Raw genomic sequence first — 16,038 nt, 5'->3', positions numbered from 1 at the left:
TTATTAGCCAAGTAGTTTATTGCCGTAGTCTTTTATCAATCAGGGAATGTGTTTACATTTCCCTCTGCTCATTGTCTCACTGTCGGTAACTTGTGACCTTACAGCAACAACAAGGCAAAGGACAATTGAAAACAAACCGAAGACCATTTACTACAATGAATAACACCAGAGGAAAGAAAGGCTCCAACAGGAAAAAAAGAGGGAAAGGCAAGCCCCTGAGAAGAACTAACCTCCCGAATAACCAAGAAAATGAGTCCCTCCCCAAACAACATAAGATCACAGACCTACTACTAAACAAGGACTCTGCATGTAAGTCCCAATTTGATTCTTCTACGAACTGTTCTAGGGGTCATTTAGAGGGAATAAATTCTACTCTGGAGTCGAAGGAGCTGGGCCTGCCAGAGACGGGCTCAGCTGAGCTCTCTATGTCTGCTGAAGACCATGTAACAAAGTACAAAGAATATGCTTACAATCTAATGGCTAACCATTGAACATTAACTTTAGAGACATTACTTGCTTTATTTGATCAGATCCAGACAATTAACAGATCCATAAAAGATCTGAAAGCCTCCTTTGGAGCCCTCACAGCCTCCTATGACAAACGCTTAAGTGAAACACCCAGCTTATCTCAAACTGAAAATGGCGCTGAGTTGGTCAAAAATCATGATAACCCCCCCAACGTACAACTTAATTCTCCAAAGGAATAAAATGCATCTCTCAATTGACAATGGCAAGTCACAATGGCATAGGTGCTTTCACAAGAAATATATGATTATACGGTCTCTATCTCTTTTATTGAGAAGAAAAAATCCTGATGACATTACCCAAATCTCCTGGTTGCCTGATTTCCTTGGAAACAAAAGAATCATTTTTTTACATTTAGGCAAGAGGGCCTTGTGGATATGCTCCTAAAGAGGAAATACTACCTAAGAGCCCTAGGAATTATGTCGACAAGGGTTTTCCAGAACACTCACATTAAGGCACTTATCACTCAAGAGAGGTACTCCTTGAGAAAAATGGGAAAAACAGCTGAGATAAGAAGCCTCAATAACATAGATAACGTGTCATCCAACAGGAACTTAAATGTGAACTACCCAAGACTTGCCCAGAATATCCCACATGAAGAAAATGGATTAGATGAGAACAGTTTATTCCACCATCACGCCCCCTGTACATCCAACCATTGCCAAGCTCCCCAGAACACCGTGGGCATGGCTAATACCAAGTCTTCTGCAATCTCACATGAAACAGAGATAGGGTGTTCGGATAACCCCTGCAATACACAAACCCCCCATAACCCTCCATTCCCAGTGCACAGAAGTCATACACCACCAGAAAGAAACCCATTAGAGGAAGCAAAATCCCCTAATAGGAAGAAAAGAAGATTTTGCACAACTCAAGAACAACCCCTACAAACTCGTGGTAGCTCCTTTCTCCAGATAACAACTGTTCCACAAAACTCGCGTCCTTCTGAAACTCTTCATCAAGAAGCAATGGCCTTAGAGTCCACTGACCTCAGCACAAATCCTAAAGAAAACTTAGCTAAGGACAACGGAAAGCCTCACATAGTGACCGTTCCGCTCCTGCACCCAGAATCCACACCAAAAGTTCCAAATTCATCAGCATCTGACTACCCCTCCCCAATGATGGAAACCCAATTATTGCACCCTGAGGAGGGGAGCAGTAATCCCCAAAACAACTGTATATGCTATGATGACCTAGACACCATTGCTGCTGACCCTCGAACAGAACAGAACTGACTACTCCAACCATCGCAGTCTCATCAATATTCCTACAAGTTGGAAATTGGCAATAATTATCCCTATTTACAAAAAAGGGTGCAAAAAAAATCCAAAAAAACTATAGACCTATCAGCCTAATAGATATAGTGGCCAAAATATATTCTAAAGTACTTCTTTCTAAATTAGAGCTTTGGGAATATGAAAATAAAATCCTATCAGAAGAACAAGCCGGCTTCAGATCAGAAAGATCCACCATGGATAACTGTTTTGTCCTGAACCACCTAATCTATAAACATCTAAAATGAAAGAGCAGACTATGTTGCTTTCATTGACTTAAAAGCAGCCTTTGACAGCATCAACAGAGAGCTCCTCTGCCAAAAACTAACAGTATATGGAATAGACCATAGATTACTAGTCCTAATCAAAAGTTTATACTCCAACAACCATATCCAGGTTAGAACGGGAATCAGTGGTGCATTGACAAAGAAAATAGATTCCTGCAAAAGTGTAAGACAAGGATATTTATTGGCCCCTTGATTTTTCAACCTTTATATCAATGACCTGCCAGACCACCTCAGCAGCTCTGAGGTCCACATGCCTAAAATTGGTAACAGACACATAAATACTCTTCTATATGCGGATGACATGGTTTTGATGTCTAATACTCAAATAGGTTTTTGAAGATTACTGATTAAACTTAACACCTATGCCCACAAAAACGAGCTGACAATAAACAAAACCAAGTCAAAAATTATGGTGTTCAGAAAGCGCCCATCTTATACACAAATGGGTTCTAGATGCAGAGCGTATAGAACAGGTTAGCTCTTTTACATATCTAGACTTAGCATACTCAGAGACTGGCTCTTGGCTGGCACACTCCCAATCTTGCGCAATCAAAACTAGGGCACGCTCCAACACACTGGCAAGACTGCTAACCCACAGGTATTCTGGCTCTTTAACGCCAATAATCAAAGTTTATAAAGCAAAAATCCTCCCCATGATATTATATGGAGCAGAAATCTGGGGCCTAAGCAAACTACCAATACTAGAACAAACACAATCAAAAATTTTAAGACAGATACTTGGCATTGACACTAAGACCACCGCTGCTGCAGTTAGAGCAGAGTTAGAAATTACAATTTACAGCCTAAGGAAAGGAGAAAGGAGAAGCCAAAGGGAGAGAAAAGGAGCGGCAACGGGAGGAGAAGGAGGCGATTTGTCAACACACGATTGGTTGATAAAGACTTAAAATAGTGCATAACTATTTTATAATGTATAATATAAATATACATTACATATAAATATTAAAATAAATATAGCGTTCCTACTTTGCGGATTTTCACTTATTACGGGTGGTCCTGGAACCTAACCCCAGCGATTAGTGAGGGAACACTGTATATTCTATTGAAGGTCTTGCCAAAATTACTGGTCTAAAATGAAAAATCTCAAAAATAACAGATGGCCAAAATTGTGCTTCTTAGAACAATCTAATTGCTTAAACCAAGATTCCTGGGCAGAACAACTAACAAGGTTTCTTTGCACCTGCGGATTACAAATTACTTCCTTCGACCAGAATAGTGATGCTGAAAAAAGGACAGTAATCCAAAGAATCCTAGATATTGAAGCCCAAAAATACATAGCCGCCCTGTCAAATACAGGATCTCTGAAGTGATTAGGACGCTTTAAATGCAATTTCCAGCGGGGGCTGTACCTAAAAGCAGACATGCCAAGACATCTAAGAATCACTTTCACCAGGGCAAGATTCGAACAAATGGAGAGATACAGCAGATTCAACCACATCCCATATGAAGAAAGCTTATGTATTTGTGGCACCCCTGAAGTTGAAAATTTGAACCACATTTTGCATAATTGTAACCTATATGAAAAAGAAAGGAAACAATACTTATGACCTTTTATTTGTAATAAAACAAGTTGGGTTATTGAGGCCAAAACTTCATTTTTGTTGGCCAGTTATAACCCCACTCTGACAACAAAAGTGGCCCTGTATTTGTTTAAAGCTGCTAAAAGGAGATTGGAGTACATAGATCCGATTGGGGTGCAGTGTATGGGAGACGAGGATAGTTGATGCATAGATCTATAGTTAAGCTACATTGGCACCAAGCAGGCAAATACCTGTATATCCGTATTTTATTTTAATTTAACTAGATGTATGTTGTGTTTGTATTGTCTGTTCTTGATAAGGCCAACTGGCTAATCAATAAATTGTTGATAATTTATGCATGAAGCAAAAATTGTGCACATTGAACCATCAGAAAAACTGTTACTATCTCAGTCACTCATATGGACATTTTAGATTTTGAAATTCTGGACCATCTAACAATCATTGGCCCATATGTGTAAATCAGATTGTATATATTTGTCTTATTAATATAATACATGAAGCAACAGGTTCAAACTACAGGAAAGAGATTCTACCTAAAGCTTTGGAAAACCATCCTGACAGTTCAATCTGTTTGACAATGGAATACACTTCTTCAGAGTGTACTGGTGTTTCCATTTGTGGAGGGTTTTGAACAGAGGTGGTCACTTCCCACTCTATGATCCTATGTTTCTAAAATGAAAGTTTTCTAGCTAATTAGCAAAAGTACTGGGTATAGCTTACTTTGGGAATATGAGGTAAGATGATTGGAATAAAGTAAAAATAAATCTCAAACTCATTACTGGAAAAGACAGCAAAGCAGAGTGAAACATTGCTTCTTTTTTCACATTTCCCAGAAAAAGCCACAGACGTCTAGAGAGTGAGAAGAGAATCTGTAATTCAGGTTGGGCAAGACTGATCATAGAAAACTTTCATGTATGCAGGAACTGCACACCGAGAGCTTGAACTCCCTTAGCAACATCTTTTAGAGATGTGGGCAACCCTCTTCACCAAAACTTCTAAATATGGCTAAGAGCAGCAGCAGAAGTACAAACAGCTGTTCAGGTTCCAAACCAGAGGAATCTCATACAAATACATGGAAAGCATTATATTATAGACCTCTTTCAATCTTAGAATTAACCCAAAATAGTTTATCACTTTGAATTTTGTATAAATTAATAAACCTTCAATACTTTTTCATCTCAGTAACATGTCTTGGGCAATATTACTTCAAGAATAACAATAAAATGACATTTTTGTGATTTCGTGAATGGATAAAAATATGAAAAATAGCATGTTTGCTCAATTAAAGGTGTATAGCCTATATAATCAAAGGACTAAGAAAATCATTTTGCTGTTTAACAGTGAGTAAGAATATAGGAGGGAAACAACAAGATCCTACTAGGAAAAGCTCATTGTATGTAAAAGTACAGATTATAGTCAGAATCATTGAGATTACTGGAGCTCAAGATCTGAAAATTATTGGCATTTTCTTCTCAGAAGATATGTTTTAGAATGTACTGTAAATCGTGCTTTAGTATAATAGAAATTAATATTACGGTATAGATGAATTTGTCACATTGATTTACATAGAACTAGAATGTGATAAATGTGATCTGGATTCAATACCAGGGTTATTTATTACAAGAAGTATTTTGTTACTAGTAACCAACTTCTGTACTGTACAGAAGAAAGTAAGAAACTACTATTTCTGGAATATAACTGAAATAGAGATAGAAGAAAGACTTACCCATGAAGTTGAGATAGCCCTCTCCTCCAAGTGCATGAGTAATGAGCCGAATCATCTTATGAATCTGTATGCCACGATCAATAATTGGAGTAAGAGGTGTGAGGACACTCATATAGTTATACATCTCTGCATCCATCAGACGAAATGCCAAAGTCTTATCACCAACAAGGGCCTGTGTTGATAAATAAATGAGGGGATACAAATATTACAGATTTCCCAATTAAGATTTAAAGCTATGAAATAAGGCACCCAGTTTCAAACAATTCAGAGTACGCATGAATAGTACTTAAAGAATATTTTGAAAAAGCCTGAGTCAAAGAATCGTGTGTCTAATTTATATTAACACAGCAACAAACCCAAATGTATTACTTCTGCATTGTTGTGAGATTGCCAATCATTCCAATAAACCCAGAAGCAAATATAGTGTATTTCGGTGCCAATATTTTAAGAACTGGCTGCCATTTCCTACTCCTTGGCAAGCAGGCAGCAGTGTAAAGCTTATTCTGAAGAGGAATGCCAATCTCTTGCCACATGGCAGCTCCTAAGTAAAATTGGATGTAGTTCGGAGCAATATAGGGAGAAGGACAGTGGTTCTCAACCTGTGGGCTCCCAGGTGTTTTGGCCTACAACTCCCAGAAATCCCAGCCAGTTTACCAGCTGTTAGGATTTCTGGGAGTTGAAGGCCAAAATATCAAGGGACCCACAGGCTGAGAACCACTGGAGTAGGACAATCCACTTTGCTCTCCATATCAATGGATGCCCCCGAAACCTATTCCAAAAGTATACCAACTCTCAGAAGTAAAATTGAATCTGGGAAGAGAGGACAAACCCATAAAGAGACAGATATGACTGGATTTCACCATTTGATCTTCTGTTACCAGTAATCTCAAATAAGTGACAACAAAACTCAGGCTTAGTTACACTTGCCTAGTAAAAGTAATGCTTCAAATAATGTCCAATTAATTTCAATTGATATTTTTTATTGCACTGTTAATTCTGGATCAAACTCAATGAAATATATATCAGCTACATTCAAAAGACACTGTTTTAATATTTTTGTATTTGTATATTTTAAGTTGTACTGAAATGCTTTTAGTTGTGAACCGCTTTGAGTCTCCTTATGAAAAGAAAAAGTGGGATATAAATAAATAAATAAATAAAATAATAATAATAATCTTTCCCGATTACATTTCAAATTTAATTCAAGGTTCATTAAAGTACCTGGTCATGACTCTCTGCATATGCAATATATTTCTCTCCATATCGTCTGTTTGTTAGTGTGAATACTATATTTCCCATATCCCAGTCTTCATCCTTAAGCTCCTTAATTATCTGTAAAATGAAAGAGAATTACTCAGAAGTAATTGTTCTCCCACAAGTTTTTCTCTGCGAGTTGTAAAACAAACATTCAGACCCAAAGAGATTTTCAGAAGACTTTAAATGGTAAAAGTATATTAAACAGGATTCTTCTCTCAGCTTCATTGTATGTCACATTTTAAAGACCATATTTTCTTTTTATGCCGAAACAGTTGCCAACTGCTGATTAATAACTACACATGTCAATGTTATTTAAATTGATTTTCTCTACACTTCTATAAAACACTGAGGCTACTTGCCATTACTTTAATGGTTGACTAAATGTAGCAATTTCACCACTAAACCTTCCTGTTTCTTGTTATGCAATACTGCATAAGCCTCTGATGATTGTATTGGCTCTAATTGAACTTTAAAAGAAGAGAAGTTATTTCTACAGTGTTTCACTAGGGATTTTTACTGTCTGGCATATAGCACAGAAAATGCTTGGAGCAAGCTAAAAATTAATTAAATATAAAAACAGACTAATTTGCTATTAGACCGTGTAAAAATGAAAAGACAGAATTACTTTACTTCCATATTGCTTAAGCTATAAGGCAACATAGGACATGGGCAATAAATTCAGCTGAATGGCAATGCCATGTATACAATTGAATCTTATTTTGGTCTCATTATCTACAAATAAAAAAAAAGAAAACTTAATAAGGCATCATATGTAAAATACAGGGTGGAATTTGTTTTAGCACACATAAACACACCTTGGCTTATCCAAATAGTTTAACTGTCAGCAGCATTTGTTTAACTCATACCTTATTTGTGACAGCCTAAAGCAGTGATTCTCAACCTGTGGGTGCCCTGATGTTTTGGCCTTCAACTTCCAGACATACAAACAGCTGGTAAACTGGCTGGGATTTCTGGGAGTTTTAGGCCAAAACACGTGAGGACCCACAGGTTGAGAAGCACTGGCCTAAAGAGTGATATTTGGTGGTAAAAGGACACCAAAGAAACACATAATTGAAAAGAGTAGCAATCTTTCTGCATCTGCATGTCCTGGTGTGCCTGGGACCTTTGTTTTCCTCCTTCAACCCCCCCCCCCCCCATCAGATGCTTTACACACAACAGTATCAGAAATAACACAAGTTTGGATGAGAAATTACTTATGAATGGACTAGAACAGTTGCTGATCCAAAAATGAATGATTCCAAGAACTGCAGATTTGCAGCCAGTGTAACACCACTGTGAAAAATATATAAGATGGTGTTGTTCTACTAATGGTTGAAAAGTACACAAGCTGTTGCATATTTCTCCACAGATTGCCCAACAAGTACAAGCAACACTGACCAAAATGCAATCATACTGAGTTGTCAAAGCACTTTGGAAAGTCAAGAAGGGAGCATGATAAGATGATTTTTTTTTTTCTTTAAAATAATGGCTATCCCCGAAATAGCCAAGGGAGTGAACTTCCTGATGTTTTAAAAAAATATATTTAAAGCTAAAGTAATAAGAGTGCAATTATTTTCATTACTAGTTTATGTTGTTTATATTGAGGATGCATTCCTCTGTTGACATGATTCTCACTGTGTACAGAAGTACCATATATACTCAAAGATAAGCCGTGTTTTTCAGCCCTTATGAGCTGAAAAAGCCTCCCCGGCTTATAATGGGTTCAAGGTCAAGGCTGGCAACGGAGTCTGTAGGCTATTGCTTGCAATATGTGATCTATTTCTCTCTTCTCCTCCCTTATCAGTGTTTTCTTTTGCCTCCCTTGCTCTTAATCAAGGGAATGTTTTGAAAAGAGAGACACTCTTGCAAGTCAGGAAGAAGAAAAATATATATTCATTAATCTTATGAAAGCATTTCCCCCTGAAATATTTGTTAAACACTCCTACAGATATATAGTTTTTGCAGTCTCTAAGTACCTTTATATGTGTATCTATCTATATACATTAATTTTATATATGAATTTTCCCCTCATATGTTTGCAGGTCTTTGCAAATCTTTTATACATATAGATCCATGTACCTGTGCATCTGTAGCCATACATATACATTATTTTTATATATGAATTTACCCTCATATGTTTGCAAGTCTCTGCAAATATCTATATAAATTGAGATGTCTGGATAGATATGAATATATTATTACCTACCTACATATAGGGCTTGGAAATATTACAGGGGGGAAATGAACACACAAATATATATAGACATGTCTATACATATACATACATATATATATATATATATATATATATATATATATATATATATATGGCTTAAAATATTGTAGGGGAAATGCACACACACATACATAGAGGGGTGGATTTGCAAACGTTTCAGGGGGAAATACATATGTGAAATTAGTAACTATAATTATAGATCTATATCTAATTCTGCATTGTTTATATAAGCATTGAATATTTGCCTGTTACTATGTTGGAATCTGGCCTGAGTCCCCATGGGGAGATAGGGTAGGAACCAAATGAAGTTTTGTTGTTGTTGTTGTTGTTGTTGTTATAAGGTTATTGTTGATACCATATTGTTTTTGTTCCACTTATAGAGCTAGTTTATTGTTTTTCTTTGAAATACGGTAAATATTCGAAAACATTTAACCTCAAACATTTAGCCTCAATCAATGAAATTTTATTGGCATCTATTTTTATTTTGAAATTTACCCGTAGCTGCTGCATTTCCCACCCTCGGCTTATACTCGAGTCAATAAGTTATCCCAGTTTTTTGTGGTAAAATTAGGTACCTCGGTTTATATTCGAGTTGGCTTATACTCGAGTATATACGGTACATGAGATTTGCTTCACATAAAATTATTTTAAAACAAAAACAGAAGTTATAATTTTTTTATCACCAGAGTGAGACATTGGCAAACCTTTCATGAAAATATGCTTAGGTGTACTTAAGTCGCAAGATTTATAAATGTGCAATTAATGTGTCATGAAATCCTTGTTCTACTTCATGTGCATAACAGATACATTTTTAATCTCCATTTTGTTAGGAGTTAAGCTTGCTGTAAGGATTATCAAAATTCAATCCACAAAACCATGACAAAGCAAGCAAAGCTATCAAATATTATAGCAAAATAATTAGTCACATGTTGGATTGAGCTTCACTAAAATGAAGCTAAGCAACACAAATAAGAGAGCACCTGACCATCTCTCTTCCCTGGCATACACAGAAACTTGGCATGATTGAAAAATTATGGTTGCCCATTAAACCAAGACAAAATGAGATAAACCGTGACTGCAAACAAATTAACAACATTCAAAATCTTTAATTTGGTAAATGGAAAGAGGGAAGGGAAGGAGAAATGGTCATATTTCAGACCTGGATCCATTTGTCTGGAACTGCCATGGCCAGCCGATAATCAAATCCACATCCTCCTTCTTTCACTGGGCAGCAAAGAGCTGGCATTCCAGACACATCCTTGAAGAAATAACCAAGATATTATGAGTAGGAAACTGTCATCAAGAGAAATGAGCTAGATGTGAAATTACAAGCATAGATATGCCCCTATAAATCACACAAAGTATTAAGGATGCATCTAACTAATATCTTTATGAGATAGATAGCAGGAAATCAACCTACACATTTGCTCCTGCATATATCATTAGAGGTGCCTGAAAGAGGAAAAATTTATGCCAAATTTCAAATTTACAAAATTAAACTATATTGAGTGTATGTATTAAAAGAAATAAGAAATTTTATTCAAATGACGTGACCCTGCTCTATTTAGATTATTCATTATTAATTGTATGTTGGCATAATAGGAAAATAATCTGAACATGGGTAACAAAAAGAGATTTGCTATTTCTCTATTACATACAAAAAGAATAGAAAACATTGTATCAGTTGGAAAATATTCAGAATATTTCTTTTTTCTTTTCTTTTTTTTTTTTTTTTTTTAAAAAAACACATTCCATTACTTAATTTTATCAGACAGGTCCTTATGGAACAGGACTACAAATCGATTTTCCTCTAGACAAAAGTGTGCTCCCTCATGTGGTGCTACTCATTCCAGTATCATTACATGCAAGTACAAATTCATGCTAGCCATTTGTAATTTAGAATATCAATAGTTCCTCCCAATTTCTTTCCACTATGAGCATGTGGATCAATTCCACATTTTGTATAGAGACTCCCAGTAGACTGAAAAATGATGTATTGAATTTGAAGTAGTTTTCAATTTAAGTAGAATAAATTGGAGGCACATCTTGTTAAAAAAAAAATCTCAAATGAGGTAATGCAAACATGCTCAACTTTGTTTCATTGGAAGGAATACTGATAACCATATGGTAGCTCATTGGATGGTGGATTAATTTCACTTGAAATGAACCCCCCAAATCAATAACACAATTCTGGGTTTAATACATCCCATAATTGCTTCATTTCACCAGTTTCTATTTTAAATACTTAATGTCACTGAGATTTTGGTAATATGTATTTTCCCCGAAGGAGTGGATCATGACAGTATTACAGTATATGCAACAAGGCAAGTTTGACCTCTCCTGTGGTTAATATGTTTTTTTAAAATATTCAAACTTCTTTGGTAGCATAATGTTCTTTTTTCCTTAAGTTACAGTAAAGTAGTTGATGGTAAATATCATTGGGAGCTCTTAAGAAATGACATACTTGGTCATATGAATATGTGAAATTCCCTCTCCTCGCTTCTCCTTGCTACAGTGTATTCATCTAAGTTGCATGTAAGCAGTTACACAATGAGAAATAGTAAGAGGCAAAAAATGTCTCATGAGTCTAGACATAAATCTTTGCTTGAAATAAGTACAAATGACTTGTCTGGACTTTTCACTCAAGGTTAGTGCTTTGGCGTTTAATAATTTTCTATGCCAGCAATATGCCTTTGCACATAAAAACACTTGTTTACTTTGTTTCATTTATAAATCATGCACATAGAAGAAAACAGAATGTGCATGATATATTTGAAGTAAAGTGAATATTTAATTTATCAGAAATATATAGAACAAGAGGTTACACATATATTAATACATAGTTATTCTGTTAGAAATAATTTTTAATTTTTCAACACTTTGAATAACTAGAAAGCCTGTTCAAATTGAATGGAATATGATCCTTAAACAAATCCTATGAATCTCATCCTCTTAGTCATTTTGTTCATGGACGACTCTGTCAACTAAACATAACTATTTGCTCTCTACTGGAACTGGATTCTTCATGAAATTATGCTAACAATTTGCAGGCATACTGAAAAGTGTAACTGAGATGACAGTATGTTAAAGTCTACAAACATAATAATCGTATGCATGTCTATTCGAAAGTAAGTACAATAAAGTTCTTCCTGGCAAGTTTATCAGAACTACATCCTAAATGAGATGGAATTTATTTCATAATAAAATAATCAATCCAGCCCAAGGTGAATGTATTTGTGTAAACAAATTGCATCAGAGAAATGTAAGCACATATTTAGTTCTTCAAATGAAATCATTGAGATTTAAAATACAACACTGGGACTGGGTCACGTTTAAGGACAAGTAAGTGGATGTTAATGTAACTGTAATTGATTATTGATTCAGTTATGAACGTCTTTCAAATAAAACCATCAGCTGGGTGTAATCATTTCAGTAACTCTAAGAATTACCTCTGCCACTGTTATGCATTCTGGATGTAAGAAATGAATCATGTAGTTTGCCATCACCAGGTATGCCAGAGCATCTTCATCAACATGCATACCAAAGTATTCATTATAATCTCCACTGAAGCCTTCACCTAACAAGACAAAAATCAATACAAAAGCAAAATATATCCCAAGTTTAGAAAGTTACATCTGCAAAATACAAAAAAAATAATAAAATAATCTAAAGGTACTGTAGATAAATACAGGTATTAACTGCATCATGTCATAGGCATGTAGACCGAACTTACCAATACCATGATGATGATATAGCATAGAAGATACACCATCAAATCGAAAGCCATCAAATGCATATTCTTCTATCCACCACCTTAGGTTAGAAAGAAGAAACCGCAAGACTTCCCAGCTGAAAAATTAAACAATATTGCCTAAATATTAAGAAATCTAAACTTCAAAAGTTCCTACATTTTACATGCATAGCCATTTTTTCATAGGGAAAAATGAGCATTACTTCTTATTTTATTGATTCATTACACTGATGACATGTTTTTCCTTCTATGAGTTGAAAGCACTATACATTCTTCTTCTTCTAAACTGCTTCCAGGTTGCAAAATCCTTGTGGAAAAAAACAAACAAACTGTATATAAAGGGCACAATTTTACTACACCATTTTATATATAATGGAACTTGAACATCCATAGATTTTGGTAGCCATGGGATACCTTAAACCAAACCCCAGTGAATACCAAGGGGCCACTGTATAACTTTGAAGCTATTTTTGTATTTGAGGCTTTCAAAACATATCATAAATGATGCTTCTTGCTTTACATTGCTTCTCATTAAGTTCTGGAAAGCTTTTTTAAAAAATCATTACAAAATCTGCATCTACATCAACAGTTGTCTGAGTTAAAGAAGAATAAGTGTATCAGTTGTGGAATGGTAAGCGAGCAGTCAAAATAAAGCCCACTGATTCAGTGAGTGTGTTCTAGTGAGATATATCAATTCAGTTTAGTGTGCATGCTTTATACTTGCCTATATACTTTTTGGTCTTATTTTACATTTTGTTTCAAAGGTTAAGACTCTCAGGAGTAGTTTGTGGTTGAACAAAGTCCACAAAACCATATTAGAATTCTTTTTGGCACATTTGGCACACAAGAAAATGGTACTTAAATTGTCTTTTTCCAGACAGGATTATTTTCAATTTGAGATCATAATTATTTCAATAAGTTTTCATATCAAAAGTGGGAGATAAGGCTCTTGAGTTGTATCTGTAAAAAAACATCTTGCAGTATTAGCAATAAAATAATATTATGATTTCAGATATTATCATTTTAAATCTACTGAACTTCCAGGGCTAATGATGTCATGTATAAAACAGTTTTGAATGCAAGTTAAACATATTCCACCTAAACATTAGGAAGAACCTCTTTACTATAAGGGCTTTTAAATAGTGGAAGAGACTGCTTGAAATGCTAGCATACTCTCCATATTTGTACATCCAGAGGATGGAAGGGCATCTTTCCAGAATGCTTGAATTGTATATTCTCACAGGACAGGGGATTGGACGAGATGACCCCCCATGATCCCTTCCATCTCTATAATTTATGTTGCATAAAGCAAAATTTCTTGTAAATTTCTTGTAAATTTAATGGAACAGATCTTTACCCTAGAAAGACTGTTTATATAATACATAAAAAAAAAACACCCACATGAATGGTAGCCCAGATCCAACATGGTACCCCTTTCATTCATCTAAAAATAAACACCAGCACTGAAAATAGGTTTTGGAGATCAAGACTGGTAAAACCTGCCATTCATTACTGTAAACCAAGTGATATAAACTGGAAAAATGTTAATATGAAGACTGTACTAAGAAAAAGTATTACATGGGATGGGAGAAGGGGGCACCTGCTCAGCACAGTATAGCTGCATGTTGTATTTTAGCAGCTACACCGTTGCCAAATGTACTGCCAAAGAAAAGAAAGCAAAGCAAAGAACAACAGAAAATGTCTACTGTGCAGCTATATAGTTTGAATAACTTTGCAATTTATGATCAAAAGGAAAAAAAAGATTCTTTGTTCACTGGGGTTTGGAGTCCCTGTGGGAGGGAGATCAGGGAGAAACTGTCAGATGAACAAAGAGGGAAGACCTTTATAACTCATACTACAATTGTTAGTGCTTGTCTCGGCTTCTAAATCTAAATACACACAAATCCTTTGTGGTTCAAATCATACAAGTACATTAAAATGTAAAAAAGAACAATTGTATAGCAATGCACAGGTGTGAGAAGAAAAAAATTCAAATCTTTCTGAACTAGATGGATAGTACTTCTAATCGTTATGGGTTTTTTTTTTAAAAAAAATAGCAAATAGGGATTAGGGATTTTAGGATCTCAGTTTCAACACAAGCATACACATGCATGCATACACACACACACATGACAACACAACTTCTTCACACATGTCTATTTCAGAACTAGGGGGACAGGATAACCTTCAGAACAAACAGTTTTTATAATGAGCATTTCACACTTTTCTTTGAAAATCTAAGCCTCCTAAAATCTGCAGCCACAGTTTAGTGGGAAACTAGGAGGCTTATATTTCAGATGAACAATCCAATACATTACAATTATTTCATTATTAACATACTTAAATTAGAGAAAACCATAATTAATCTTAGCGAGCTCAGATAAGAGCATCATAAGAAATGTTGAGTTAGAGAGGAGGGTGAAGCTCAGGGAATACTAATCTGAGGTCAGTGAACAAATTAACTCCCTGCTTCCCCGCCTTTGCAGATGGTTGGGGGGGGGGGGGGAGAAATCCCAATAGCCTGAATATTAATTAATGTAATGGGGGGAAACCCTCTTATGATCATTGGTATTAGGCAGTTGAAACAAAAAAAAAATCCCCAATATTTGTAATGCATATATCACCAGCATGGTACAAAGGGCTTTACAGAGAGTTCAGAGCTCAGAAAGGTACTTTTCAAAAGAGGTTGGGTGTTTTTATAATGATATTTTAAGAATACTAGTAAATCCTTGCTTTCACGTTTTCAAAAAATAACTATTTATTACTAGTTAATTGACAAAATCTGAATGTTCTTCAGTCAGCAGCATGAACCACATCATAAGGCAATGCTTAAACCTTGTGATATTTCTTTTTCAACAAATGCCCCAATCATCCCTATTGATGTAATTTCAAAATTTTGAGTTTTGCTGTAAAAGGAATACAATTATCTCACATCATGTTACAGTTCTAACATTAACTAACATTACAGTTCTAACATATAACTAAAGTTATATCTTAGTTGTTTTGGCAACCAGTGTGCTGAGAAGCCAAGGACTGTTAGAGATTTCATAGTGAGGAAAGGAATTAATTACAACTAAATAGTTACTTTGCAGTTCTTAGACAGAAACTCATAATTACACGAGGCATGCACTAAAATGCAATTGTATGAGGTAAAAGAAAACAGGAAAAGAAGGAATAAGGGCAGTGAGGTGGTGCACATGATTTGCCATTAATTATCCTATACAGGCAGTCCCTGAGTTACAAACATCTGATATACAAATGACTCATCATTAAGAACAGGGGTTAGGCAACAGGAAGTGAGAGAAACCTAACCTTCCTCAGAAGGGAAATTCCTGAAAGTTATAATGGGGAAAAGGTGTCTCCACTGAAGCTTTATCACTAATTATAGTTTCCACAACAATCTGAATTTTTCAAATACAGTTA

General features: G+C 35.4%; 1 protein-coding gene across 6 annotated transcripts in view; it reads right to left on the bottom strand.

The window, feature by feature from the left end:
* The window catches only part of gbe1 (1,4-alpha-glucan branching enzyme 1), a 267,486-nt gene that overhangs the window by 72,600 nt on the left and 178,848 nt on the right, over positions 1-16,038 (bottom strand). For all 6 annotated transcript variants that reach the window (XR_010004154.1, XM_062974985.1, XM_062974981.1 and 3 more), the window contains exons 8-12: positions 12,598-12,713; positions 12,314-12,441; positions 10,024-10,122; positions 6,593-6,703; positions 5,372-5,543 (exon numbers count right to left, since the gene is read on the bottom strand). Coding sequence is in view for 5 of the 6 variants with exons in the window: in XM_062974985.1 (XP_062831055.1) it covers positions 5,372-5,543; positions 6,593-6,703; positions 10,024-10,122; positions 12,314-12,441; positions 12,598-12,713 (626 nt within the window). In the remaining variant the exon portion in view is untranslated. The remainder of the gene's footprint in view (positions 1-5,371; positions 5,544-6,592; positions 6,704-10,023; positions 10,123-12,313; positions 12,442-12,597; positions 12,714-16,038) is intronic.

The sequence above is a fragment of the Anolis carolinensis genome, chromosome 3, assembly GCF_035594765.1.
Source record: "Anolis carolinensis isolate JA03-04 chromosome 3, rAnoCar3.1.pri, whole genome shotgun sequence".
Lineage (NCBI taxonomy): Eukaryota > Metazoa > Chordata > Lepidosauria > Squamata > Dactyloidae > Anolis > Anolis carolinensis.
Note: the sequence above shows the minus strand (reverse complement) of the source record. Positions and strands in the feature narration are given on the sequence as shown.